The sequence below is a fragment of the Lytechinus variegatus genome, chromosome 10, assembly GCF_018143015.1.
Source record: "Lytechinus variegatus isolate NC3 chromosome 10, Lvar_3.0, whole genome shotgun sequence".
Taxonomy (NCBI): domain Eukaryota; kingdom Metazoa; phylum Echinodermata; class Echinoidea; order Temnopleuroida; family Toxopneustidae; genus Lytechinus; species Lytechinus variegatus.
The window spans coordinates 19,181,474-19,194,704 of NC_054749.1; the positions used below are offsets into that span (position 1 = coordinate 19,181,474).

At 35.2% G+C, this 13,231-nt stretch overlaps 1 protein-coding gene across 2 annotated transcripts in view; it reads right to left on the reverse strand.

Annotated features, from left to right (window-relative positions):
• The window catches only part of LOC121422310 (COP9 signalosome complex subunit 1-like), a 33,841-nt gene that overhangs the window by 15,567 nt on the left and 5,043 nt on the right, over positions 1 to 13,231 (reverse strand). The window contains exons 4-11 of one of the 2 annotated variants that reach the window (XM_041617262.1): positions 11,238 to 11,405; positions 10,560 to 10,695; positions 8,949 to 9,026; positions 8,340 to 8,477; positions 6,221 to 6,315; positions 3,528 to 3,714; positions 2,777 to 2,914; positions 1,548 to 1,877 (exon numbers count right to left, since the gene is read on the reverse strand). In XM_041617262.1, the coding sequence (XP_041473196.1) occupies positions 1,851 to 1,877; positions 2,777 to 2,914; positions 3,528 to 3,714; positions 6,221 to 6,315; positions 8,340 to 8,477; positions 8,949 to 9,026; positions 10,560 to 10,695; positions 11,238 to 11,405 (967 nt within the window). In that variant the 3' untranslated portion in view covers positions 1,548 to 1,850. Of the gene's footprint in view, positions 1 to 1,547; positions 1,878 to 2,776; positions 2,915 to 3,527; positions 3,715 to 6,220; positions 6,316 to 8,339; positions 8,478 to 8,948; positions 9,027 to 10,559; positions 10,696 to 11,237; positions 11,406 to 13,231 lie in introns of those variants that run through there. The other variant, XM_041617261.1, reaches the window with a different exon arrangement.

Consider the following 13,231-nt stretch of genomic DNA (forward strand, 5'->3'; position numbering starts at 1 on the left):
GAAAACTATTCATATTTAATGTAATGAGTATGGGACTACTAAATGATCTCAATGTTGTACTATGTGTAATATGCAGGAAGTGAACTGAACATGGTAGTAGTACATCATGTCTTTATTAAAGATCAAGCATAACAAAAAACCAGGCCCGGCAACCTATCAGGTTGGCCGGCAGGTTAAATTACATTATTACATGATACATAAATCAGAGTACATTACAATCATAATGCATTATTATATTACTGTTTGATACAGTAATATAGCAATTATAACATCAAAAATCTAAAGTACCTTACAAATAAATGTATTTAAATTGGACAGGGTCTGGAAATACATGCTGGAATTCGCCCCTGAACCCTATGGGTTGCAGTGATTTTTATCAGTTCTTCCCCTTTCTTCTTGTAACCCCCCCCCCCCCCCAACATCAAAAACTTATCTCTTCTTCTGGTTTAGGCGTGCCCACTACTTTTACCCCCAATTCTTCATTGAAACAAACAATAAAAAAACCCTCAATGAATATTAAAGCCAACAACTTCTTTAGAGCTTCTACCCAGGAAAGAGGATAGACATTATAATTTGGACTCTCTTCACCATCTCGTTACAGGATTAGAAAGTCAGCACTATGGCATCGTTAACAACATGTACCTGGCTTCACTATGAATTCCAATGTACAATAGCCATTTCAAAATGCCAGCTACTATTGAAAAGACTGCAAAGAAGCCCAGAAGAAAGCCCTATAACCTTGTTATTTTTGCCACAGATGAAATGTTTTTATGTCGCCTGTCAGCTACACTATGCATACTCTCTTTAGGTTACAAGTGGATCTTGAAAATGTTTGCAGTGCATGTAGATGTATCTCCCAAGGGTCTAAAAAAGTCTGAATTCAAGCCAAAAAATGTATAAATCTGAAATTAACAATAGAACCAGTAAGCTTGTTTGTGCTTGTTATAAGCCTTTGTTGAAAGAATCCTTTACCGAGATTCTACATGTACCTCTGTAAGAAATAATATGCATGTACATGTATTCACATGAGTAGCCGGAGTGAATAGCAAGAGAACAATGGGCATATGGGGGGAGATATACACATGTATAGACCTGGTCACACTGCCCGAGCGTTGTTCGAGCGGTCGTGGAGCGGTAGGGAAAGAGGGTTGAATTTCGGTCATAAAATCGGGGCAAAAATCAAAAAAAAAAAAAAGACACTCGAAATCGAAAATGGTGAACGGTAGCGAGCGGTGATGATTTTTTTTTCTCTCCGCTCCACGACCGCTCCAACAACGCTCGGGTGGTGTGACCAGGCCTTAAGATATACAGAGGTGCGAAAAAGTTAGTGAGCCCCACCAGAAAATATACACCTCCATGCCATGGGGTTGAACGTAGACAACACTTCAATGTTCATCGAGCCTAGAAAAACAAACTTTATTGAATGTAATATTTTATTACCTGACTTCACAATTAAAAATTCAAAAGATGGCAGAATTTGAACACTTTTTATTGAACATGTTCACTTTCTGAAGGGGTTCACTAACCTTTTAGCACCACTGTATCTATTGTGTAGTATAACATTTGCTGATTACTGTCTTCCCAGTATTAAAGAAAAAGTTGATTGCTTTCAAACTCTACTTTTTATATGATAAATTTGAAGCAGATGATGTCATGAAAGATTAAAAAGCAAGAGCAAGAAATGAATTTCAAAAAGTTTCCTCAATAATATTGCAGTGCTTAACATTGGGCAGCCTGCAGACAATATATCATGTAAAAAGATCTCATTCTCCTTAACGACCACTTGACTTGTTACACAGGCTTGGGCATGTATATTTACAAGTCTCCACATGATGAAGAAAACTAGCACCTCAATATGTACAGGATTGTTGGAAATCCTATCAAAGGAATGAACAAAACCCTTAATATTAATAAACAAAATCACATGGAGAATAGTTGGAGATTTTTCACTACAGCTGCATCTTAATACTGGAAGAGGCTACCATATAAACTCAACAAATCATTTTTTTGTCTCTTCAGTGAAAAAGGTGTTGGAAATTCAACAACTTTTTGCTCTTTTAATTCAGATAAAAACAATTCTGTCTAACCCTTATTTCAAATTTTTGTCAGATCTGGGTTTTTTTCCTAATACATGTGCTCTACTATAAAAGGTAAAAGAAAGTAGTTGCAGCAAACAAATATTTCATGAGAAAGTCTTATAAATCAAGATTAATTGTCACCAAATATCACATATCTACATGTCGATCTGGTATATCAATGTAACTTACTGTATCTTTGTAAAATCACTAAATCTTAGCTCAAAACAGATAATTCTGATGATATTGCAGAATAGGATACACTGCATGTGGTACAGTGTATTAATATTATTTAGAAAAATACATTTGATGGCATTCCATGCTTATTTCACTCATTTCTAAGCAATTACACATTTTCTCCCAGAGCCATACAGCACATATTTTTTCATTTATACAAACACTTGGGTGGTAATTTCATTGGATTCTGTTCAAATTCAGTTGGAGATTGTTACCACAACTAGTATTTACATGTATATACAGGTATAAATGAATGAATGAATGAATGAATGAATAAATAAATTAATAAATAGCACTGTCTGGCTATCAAAGCCTTGGGTGATTGCCAGTGTCGAGTGATGGAAAGTTGCTAAAATGAGTAGTTACAAACTATTTTTGTCAGCATAGAATAAGGCTAATTTCTTCAAGTATGCAGAGATGGATCATCAAATTTCTCCAAATAATTTTTAGACTGAATTGCCTACCTTATTGTGTGAGTCGATTCTTGCATTGATCTGGCCATCCAAGATGAGTGTCATGAGTTCATCTTCTAAGTCTGCTACAGATGTATTGAATGCACTTGCCATCTTCTGCATATCAGCAGATACATATGGACTAAAGTACTGTGAGGGAAGATGGTGGGATATCCAGAGCATTTTGGTGAATTAATGGTTATGAATATACCGGTTTTGTCATCTCCATCATCATCACATCATTATCACGTCACTCTCATCATCACCATCAGAATCATAAATATGACCATCGTCTTGTCACACCAATCATCATATTCCTTCATCAACCTTCTACTCATCATCACTCTCATGGCAATAACATTCAGCACCATTAACATTACCAACACGACCATCAACATTGTCATCATCATCATCATCGCCACTCCCATCATCACATCATCATTGTCAACATCACTCCCATCATCAACACCATCATCATTATCATCATCATCACCATCATCATCATCATAAACTCAACAGTGCTGCAGCACCATCATCTTCATCTTCATAGACAAAAATAATCGTCAACATCATTATCATCAAAATAAAGTTCATCATCATCATCGAGAAAATAATAATCCTCATCATCATTATCACCAGAAGCAGTATCATCATCAAGAAAACAATCGTCCTCATCACTGACAAAGTCATCAATATTGACATTTTCATCTGCTTACTCCTCATTATTCTCCTCCGACTCATCTTTATCATATCAAAGACTAACCTGTATGAGAGCTCTATTCCTGATCTGTGAGTAGAGGACGGAGACATGTGGAGCAAGGTACATGTCTAGGAGGAGATTATCTTTAATCTCCTCCAGGAGCTTGAGACATGATGCATACTTAGATTCATAGAACATGAAGATGATATCTCTCAGCTGTGGCTCCAGCTCTAGGAACAATTTGAAGGAGCTGAAAATGAATTTCATAAATAGACTTCATTATAAAATAAGTGGTAACTCTATACAAAGACCCTGGAAAATGGATATTTCAGTAGTTATGGTATTTGCATGTCGGCAGGGGAAGTTTGACATTGAAGATCAAAATTTCTGGGTGGCACCAGTAAAAACGATCACATACTCCATCTGAAAAAAAAATCTTGGAACAATTGGGATTTGAGCCTCTCATTGTGACTCTGCTATGATCCACTGATGGCCTGACCAGTGGTAGAGTTGCTGACTGGCAATCAGAAGTAAGAGGTTTAAATCCTGCTGGTTCCAAGATTTATCTGACTAATCTTTCCCATCAGTAGTTAGCAAACAAATCTGGGCATTATAATCAGACAATTGAGGGTCTGCCCATTGCCTACTGGAGCCACATGATCCATTTTGTTAATGACTGAAAATATTTTCACATTTTTTCAATAATGCCTGGTGATATAATGATTTCACATTCACTATCAATTGCATCAAAAGAAAATAATAGCATTTTACTGCATCCATATATCACTTGCTCTCAAAATTTATGATTAAAATAATGCACAACTCTAATATTTTTTGATCAATTTCTGCCACACCTTCATGAAAATATGAAATTTCTGGTTTTATCAAACAAACTTGATGGCAAGGTAAACTTCCAATTGAATCCTAAGAGTTCAAGGCTGGGGGAGCATTATCACAATTCGATTTCAAACTATCAATCTATACCATAACGTGAATAGATTGCATTCCAAAGTCACACAAAATTTTGTAAATCTTTGACAGACCCAAAATTGTTCAAAAACATGATTTTATGCACAAATCTAACACAAAGTGTGTTGTTTATAATAGCATTGATTTTCCTTAAAAAAACATTTAAAAAAATATTTTAAAAAGGAATAAAAAAATACTTTGAAAATAATTTTGATACTGAATAACTTACAAATATGCATGTACATGTAATCAAATTCTCACAAGAGTCTCTTAAGCCAAATGAGCAGTTCTGTGGCTTTATGATTTACAGCTAAATTGCGATTTCATACTGTACACAGATAGACTGAAATAAAGAGAATCTGTGAAATTTTGCAAGGCAAATACATTATATTGATTACCATACATCATTTTTACCTATTATGCAAATTCTTGTTGCAATCTGCAGCTGAGATCTAAAGGGATGGGCATAATTCCCCTCTCCAATAACCCCCCCCCCCCCCAAAGAGAGAAAAAATAAACGTACAAATATATCCAAAGACTATTAGGGCAGGTTCTTTTAAAGATTTAAAATAGTATCCATATAGGAACCAAAAGAATCCCACTGGCAGTGTCTGAATATATAAATGACTTCCCATTCAATCCTGTCCAATCAACTATGAATACAGCTCCCTTATAGGGTTTCATGTATTATATTTCACAAATTGAATTTTGTACAAGCCATTGCCTGAAACCTTAGTAACTCAGGAGCATGAACAATATCTTTGAGAAAGTTTGAGTCTTGACTGGAAGATCAGCAAGAAAATGTTTGGTTGGTCACATGGTGGCGCTATAAAAAAAAGAATGATAAATTGTATGGACAGTCATCTGGCTACAACCATGCAAGGCCTGCTGATGACCGGTGTTTGGCTCAGTTGGTAGAGCGTGCGTTTCCCAACTGGGAGGTTGGGGGTTCAAACCCCGGCCACATCAGACCAAAGATAAAAAAGATAGGAGTTGCTGCTATCCTGTTTAAGGGAGAGAGCCATGTTGATCTGGCGCTGCACAGTGGCCGCCGGGCCCACAATCAATTGGGAAAATTATTTTTTTTTAATATTTCTATTTCGAACAATCAAATATGGATATTTTATGAGTTTTTTTCATAACCATTACATGCACCTGTAGGAAATATTGGCTTTTTTGGTGTTATGTTTACCGTAATATGTTAGAGATTTGGTGTTATGTTTACCGTAAATTTTTCAGACATAAGAAACTTTGTTTTACGCATTGTCTGAATACACATTCAGCTCCATTAAATCGAGACACAAATATACTTAATACAATATGTTAAATTGACTATCAAGTCTGGGTTCCATTACGAAATTAACTATATCCTACAAAGTCATGTGATTAGTTCAAAATCATCATGTGACTAAACATATTAAACAGAGATATGACATGAATGATGTAGAAATGAAATGCCCATGAAGAAAATTTATTATGCCAAGATTTCAATGATGGAATAGTGCAGTTTTTTTCGAAGTAGTATTAGACAATAATACAGATCTATCATTGAATAGCAAAGTGAACATAACAGTGAATTCATGAGCAACAAATCCTTTTAACATGAAAAAATACAATCAACTTTGAACATTGATATCAATCAATCTGCATTTAAAAAAAATTGACTAATGAACAAAGGACACCTCCCCCCCCCCCAAAAAAAAAAACAGGGTTATTGTTCATCTGGTTACAATATGCAACAGGTTACAGATGACTTTGCATGGTACTTGAAAATATCCTTTCTTTACCTGCTGGAGATGACATTTTTCTGTAGTTCTTGTCTATCAAACGAAGCTAAAGCACAGAGCCCACCATACATGGCCACGTTGTTTGGTGACATCAGCTGTACAGTTATACGAAAATAAAGTTATTGCCCTCAAAGAATGCAATGAAAATATGATGAGAATTCACACGCACAAAGGGTAAAAAGGATACAAACAAGAAAGGTGATGGTATTCACTTACATACATGTATATAAATGTGCCCCCCCACCCCAGCAAAATCTTGACAAGTCTATACTAATTTTCTCTGCATTAAGCCATTAATCAGGACTTGACAAATGAAAAAAAATCACACACTTGGCTCATCTATCTGAAAGAGTAATTTTGCTCAAAATGTTTACCAAAAACATATATTTTTTACCATTTACTTAACCCAATCAGACTGAGGGGTTGATTCAGCCCCCCCCCTCAACATTTTTCGCGATAAATCGGCTCCGAAAATTTTTTTTACCGCATTGCTCACTGACTATTTAATTTCAAGTCTCGGGCAACTTTTGAGACCAAACTTGCGACCACCAGGTACACAGTTCCAAAATGATGCAACATTTCGTAAGTGCATACAGACCCCAAATTGCTCAAATACATGAGTTTGTGTACAATTTCAATGAAAACAGTGTTTTTAGCCCAATTTTTTTTCCTTTTCCTTTTATTGATAAAATCAATCAATATCATCTTGTTTATGGTCAAATAAAACTCCAACAGTTTCCATTGAAAAAACAACAAAACCAAAAGGTCGAAAAAAAATAGAAATACATCAGAATATAAAAAAAAAACACAAGAAAATAAATGTGATGTTGAAAATTTCAAAAAAAGTACATTTGATCAGATTCCTATTAAGAGTCTGTGAAGCCCAAATTATCATTACTTAGTTAAGCAAACTTTTGATTTTACACATAAATTAGCATAATTAATTAGCAATGAGATTTTTCACATAATTTGATTTTGATCTTATAGTTTTGTAGATGATGCCATGGGTAACGCGCGTGACAATTTTCATTGCGATCGCTCAATCAACCGCCAAGATCATAAGGCCCCCCTCCGTCTTCTTAGGCATCAAAACAGCCCAGTCTATTGAAAGGGTTAAAATTGCTGAAAGTTTCAATTTATTTTACAAAACATGCATGCACCATTCTTGAGTGAATTTCAAATCAAATTCTTGTCACTCTCAAGTTGTTTTAACATGTTATTAGTAGCTATACAGGTTATAGATGATCAATTATGACAATTGACTGATGCTTTGGATCTGCTTTCTTAAATTGCATGGAAAAGTGAAATGAATCTTAAATCTGATGTTTTTGTGGATTTTGAGCTATGAAGTCACAAATGTCCAATTAAAATTATCCTCCTTCACCAGTATATCCACCTTTGTCCTGTAATAGGTAACTACACAGAAGGTGTACCTGAAAGCTATTATTATACATTAATATTGCAAATTAAACACATACATGTACATGTAGGAGTAAAGCCAAAAATTTGTTCACAAATTATTATTACCTCCTATTAAAGCCTCTTTTGTTTACTATCTATTGTCCACAGCGGACTGCAGGATATATCAATGAGTCAGAAAGAAGAGGATCAAGGGTATTTGTATTCCAGTTCATCGTGACTTAGCCGTGAACCAGAATAGCCTGGTGTTTGAGTTGCTGCTCGGCAAGCAGTAGATGACAGGTTCGAATCCCAATGGTTCCAATTTTTTCTGACTTATGATTTTCATTACAGATCGAGTATGCGATCTTAAACACATAGGAGTAAAATCGAAAATGTGTTCACAAATTATTATTACCTCCTATTAAAGCCTCTTTATTTACTATCTATTGTCCACGGCGGACTGAATGATATAAGATGTATCAATGAGTCAGAAAGAAGAGGATCAAGGGTATTTGTATTCCAGTTCATCGTGACTTAGCCGTGAACCAGAATAGCCTGGTGTTTGAGTTGCTGCTCGGCAAGCAGTAGATGACAGGTTCGAATCCCAATGGTTCCAATTTTTTCTGACTTATGATTTTCATTACAGATCGAGTATGCGATCTTAAACACATAGGAGTAAAATCGAAAATTTGTTCACAAATTAAATTCATTTACTTACATCAGGGAAGTCACAATGATCAAAGGAAGCCTGAAGGAAGTACTTGGCTGCTGGTTTGTATTTCTTGGTGGCCAGTTCTGCTAATCCAGCGGCACACTTAAGCTTGGTAGCTACTGTTAAGTTATCTTTTGTGTCTTTCTATTGATTAAAAAATACAATATTTACAAGAGAGAGAATAGTTCGTAATGAGGAGTAGGCAAATTTGAGTTTGAAGAAACATTGTGAATATGAACTTCAAAAGGACTGTTTTTTTTATAATACTTTAGAAGAATTTCTGTCAATGATTCCTTCAAGAGCCCTTGGCATTATAAAGTGCTGTTTTTTTTCAAGAATAAATACATGGCATCTGCAAGCTTACACTCCTGTCTCATTGTTTTCCAAAGTATCCACATTTGCCCCCTAAATAAATAAGTATATTACTATGAAAAGGATTATTTAATCCCACAATCAAGGCCCGAATTTAAAAAGGGCTTTAGATGCTTCTATCACAATTTTGTATACTTTCATGATAGCAGAAATATGTGACTGCCATACATGTGAAAATATACATACACGCACAGGGACTATCTGTTGCTAGTACGCAATCAGTTAATGGCTCAATCTGCTTACCTCTGACAGTTCAGGTGTTGCCTCAGCTTTGTTGACATAGCTCAGCACATGAGACCAATTCTGAAGATGAATGCTAACCTACAATAATACCAATAACCACATATGTTAGCATCAAGAAGACATATATCTGCACATTTTACATAATCAAAACAGTTCCAAATGCAAAACAAATATGTCTAACTATGATCAACCCTTACAACTTCAAGCATATTAATTTTCAGTCAATTGTATTTTTAAGTCTTTTTCAACAAATGAAGTATTCATGACAACAGCAAACCTCCATTCAATACAAAAAGTATATAAAAATAATCCGCTTTTATATAGCGTTTAATACATCGGAATGACGTGTCTAAATGCTTTACAGATATATTATTATCCCGGTCATCGGATTCAATAAGTCATTCCCGCACAAAATATATAAACATCCTCCACTCCCTGGGGTGTATTCCAGTCAGTCGCCGGTGAGGCGCACACAGTACTGGACAAGCTACAATGACTTTCACATCCTACCGGGTACCCATTTAGCACCTGGGTCGAGAGTTGCAAAGTGTGGATCAACGTGTAGTTAATATAGTACAGTGTATATAGTGTAGTTTCACATGTCAATGAAATAATTTTCCTGGTATTTCAATGAAATTTGTCAAGGATTTTGTTACTTAAATGCTACACAAATGTAAACATCAGAGGTGTATGCTTTTGCATAGGAGTGTAGAGGATTTTGTTGCAATATTCACCAAAAGCCTAATATGCTGATCAAACTTGAGAAGTTGAATTATTCCCTGATATATATACAATTGTACATGTAGTATAATGAATTATAGAGGAAAAAGTGAATAAAACTTATGGTTAACTACTAGCAATGTACTTCAATGTAAATTTCAATGAAAATATGAAAATCATTGCCATGTTTCATTCATAAACAATATATTGTGAACCTATCTTCTGCATGCAATGTGTACCAATGCTAAATCTGTGCTGTGTTTGACATCATTGACTCCCTAATTTGCATACATGTATTGCTTGGAAAAATAAGCCAAACCTGAAAATGCCATGAATTTCTTATTTTTCATCTTATTTCAATGAATTTTTCAACGGTATGCTTGTGTGGTTTTTCTATTAAAGGGAAAAGTAGTTGCAGCAAAAAAACACATTTCATGAGGAATTCTTTTAGATCAGATTATCACCATTTTATTACATATTTAGATATGGTATAGTAATGTAAACTTCTCTTTGTGAAATCATGAAATCTTAGGTCAAAACCAATAATTCTGATGATAAACAACACAAAAAAGCATATGTGGAACAGTGTATCAATATTGCTTGGAAAAATACCCAACATTTGATTCTATATTTAATAATTCTATACTTATTTTACCAAATTCTCATTAAGTACACATTTTTTCCAGAGCCATTTGGCACATATTGTTTATTCATACATACAAACAGTTGGGTGGTCATTTTATTGGATCCTGTTCGAACTCATATTGAGATTGTTGCCACAACTGGTATTTATCTATCTTTAATGTCAAAATCAACTTTTCCTTTGGGTGGATTTAACCTCTAATGCAACAATGCCCATACTATAGCCATTATCCTAAAGATACTACTCACCTTGATAACATTGAGACACATATTGATGATATGTTTAGGACTGGTGCAGTAATCCCTGGCTCTGGAATAACACTTGAGGGCATTACTGAGATCTCCTTGATCCAGATAATGGTCTCCAAGATCATCATGACCCCTCCTATGAAGGTGTAAATAGCGAACAAAAAGTTACCTACTTGGGAAGTTAACTGTTTACACAATGTACAATCATGAAAGGACTGTTAAGTTATCGTTCTTGTATGACGATTTTTAGCTCTGAAAAGAACGGTTGACAGCATTTCAACCAGTGTCTGCTGGTCATCAAAATTTTTCTATAACCCCATAAAAGACCAAGGTCATAAATACTTTAATAGTCCTACAACTGCTGCTACCGTGATGCTAATGATACTACTACTGACGATGTTAATGTTGGGTGAGCTTCCTCTATAAGTTCAAAGACACCATTTGTGCCTTACTCAATAGACTGAAGGCTCAAAACCCTCTTTGAACCACGAGTTAGAACCCTCCAATGTCAACAACAATCTTGTCTTCAGAATCAGTCTTTCAACAAAAAATCATAGTTGGTGACTGGATGTTTTGCGGTGCATGCTTATACATGTATGTTTTGCTTTACTCTTCAAGTTAAGATCAGACTTAGCATGAATAAATGAATGAATGAATGAATAAATAAATAAAACAAACCTGATGCTCTCTTTGATGGAGTTACTCTTGTAGTTCTTGAGGTCTGTGTCAAGTTTCTCTAGCTTAAGAGCAGCCTTCTTATTGGTTGTTTCAATCCACTGTGTGTCCAGAGATGGTATGTTGTGAACGACCCCAGCTACAGCATCAGGTAACACAGAGGAATTGGATCTGTGTAAAGTAAAATACAAAACAAAAATCACATTTCAAATATTAGAAAATGTATGTGTACAGAAAAGTGGTGACAAACTATTAGTGAACTAGTAGAATAAATACACCAATATTGTTTGTATTTGCAATGGACAAAAGACGACAGATGAATAATAGATGCCGTTTAGATCATCTTGTATCGCCTTCCGATGGACGAGACAAATGTATCCGTCACGGACATGCACGGTACATGTAGACATGACAATTGTATCTAGTGTACTTATCTCAATACTACAGTCCACAACAGTTAAAAAGCTTTAAGTATGAATGAACAACTGAATAAACAGGTTTGAAATTCACACTTTTTTTATCATGGATAGGGTCACAGTTTATTCATATCCACTTTTTTATGATTCAAATAAACCATGGTCTCAAATCCAAGCAACAAGCATGATTCAAGTTCCCTTTACCAACAGTACAGGTGGGTGTTTCATAAAGCTGTTCGTAAGTTAAGAGCGACTTTAAGAACGACTGGTGATCCCTTCTTGCGGTAAGTTGTATATTGCATTGGCGATGGTTTAGTGCGTTAGAAAGGGTCACCAGTCGTTCTTAAAGTCGTTCTTAACTTAAGAACAGCTTTATGAAACGGCACCCAGGGGTGTGCATTCATGTTCAGTCCTTTTAACCCTAAATAGACTGGGCTATTTCGACGCCTAAGAAGACTGGGGGGGGGGGCTGATTCAGCCCCCCCCTTATGATCTCGGCCGTCGATCGCGCGATCGCGACGAAAATTGGCACATGCGTTACCCATGGCATTATCTACAAAACTATAACATCAAATTCCGCAAAAAATCTCATGTCTCATTAATTATGCTAATTTATGCGTAAAATCATAAGTTTGCTCTAATTAATAAAATAATGCCCCTGAAATGCTAATTTTTGTTTCACATACTCTAGATAGGCATCTGATCAAATTTATTTCAAAAAAATTTCAAAATCACATTTATTTTCTTATGTATTCTATTGTTTTCTAAATTTCTTATGTATTTCTTTGTTTTTCGACTTTTTGTTTTTTATTGTTTTTTCAATGGAAATTGTTGGGGACTTCATTTTGACCATAAAAAAGATAAAATTAATTGATTTTAAGCAGTAAAAGGAAAAATAATGATACATTTATGAATTTTGGCTAAAAACACTATTTGCATTGGATTTGTACACAAATTCATGTTTTTGAGTAATTTTGGGTCTGCATGCACATACAAAATGTTGCATAATTTTGGAACCGCGTATCCGGGGTCACAATTTTGGTCTCAAAAGTTGCGCGAGACTTGAAAGTAAAAAGTCAGCGAGCGACGCGGTCAAAAAATTTCGTGCGGCGGATTTATCGCGAAAAATGTCGAGGGGGGGGCTGAATCAGCCCCCCCCCCAGTCTTTTTAGGGTTAAGGGCAAGTCCAAGAAAGGGTCACCCTAGAAGGCAAAATTTCATCTTTAATTTAAGAAGTTATCTTTGGTGGAGTAAGAAAGCCTAAATGTGGAATTTTAAAATTTCATTAAGAGAAATGTGATAATATGCATATTTATGCTAATTTGGGGCACCTAATTTGCATAATTGGTAAAATGGGCATTACGTATGGGACAATTATAAAAAACTCATAAAAAATAAAAACAAAACTTGTGAGATTTAGTCATAGGTGGGACATGGACCCCCTAACATCTTAATACTTATGAGGGAAAAAAAGTGGTGTCATCTAATTAATTATGCAAATTAGGTCTTGTCCAAGGATGGAATGTCCCATACGTAACATTTTGAGGATGTTTTTTAAAGTTATTTCTCATAATACAATAC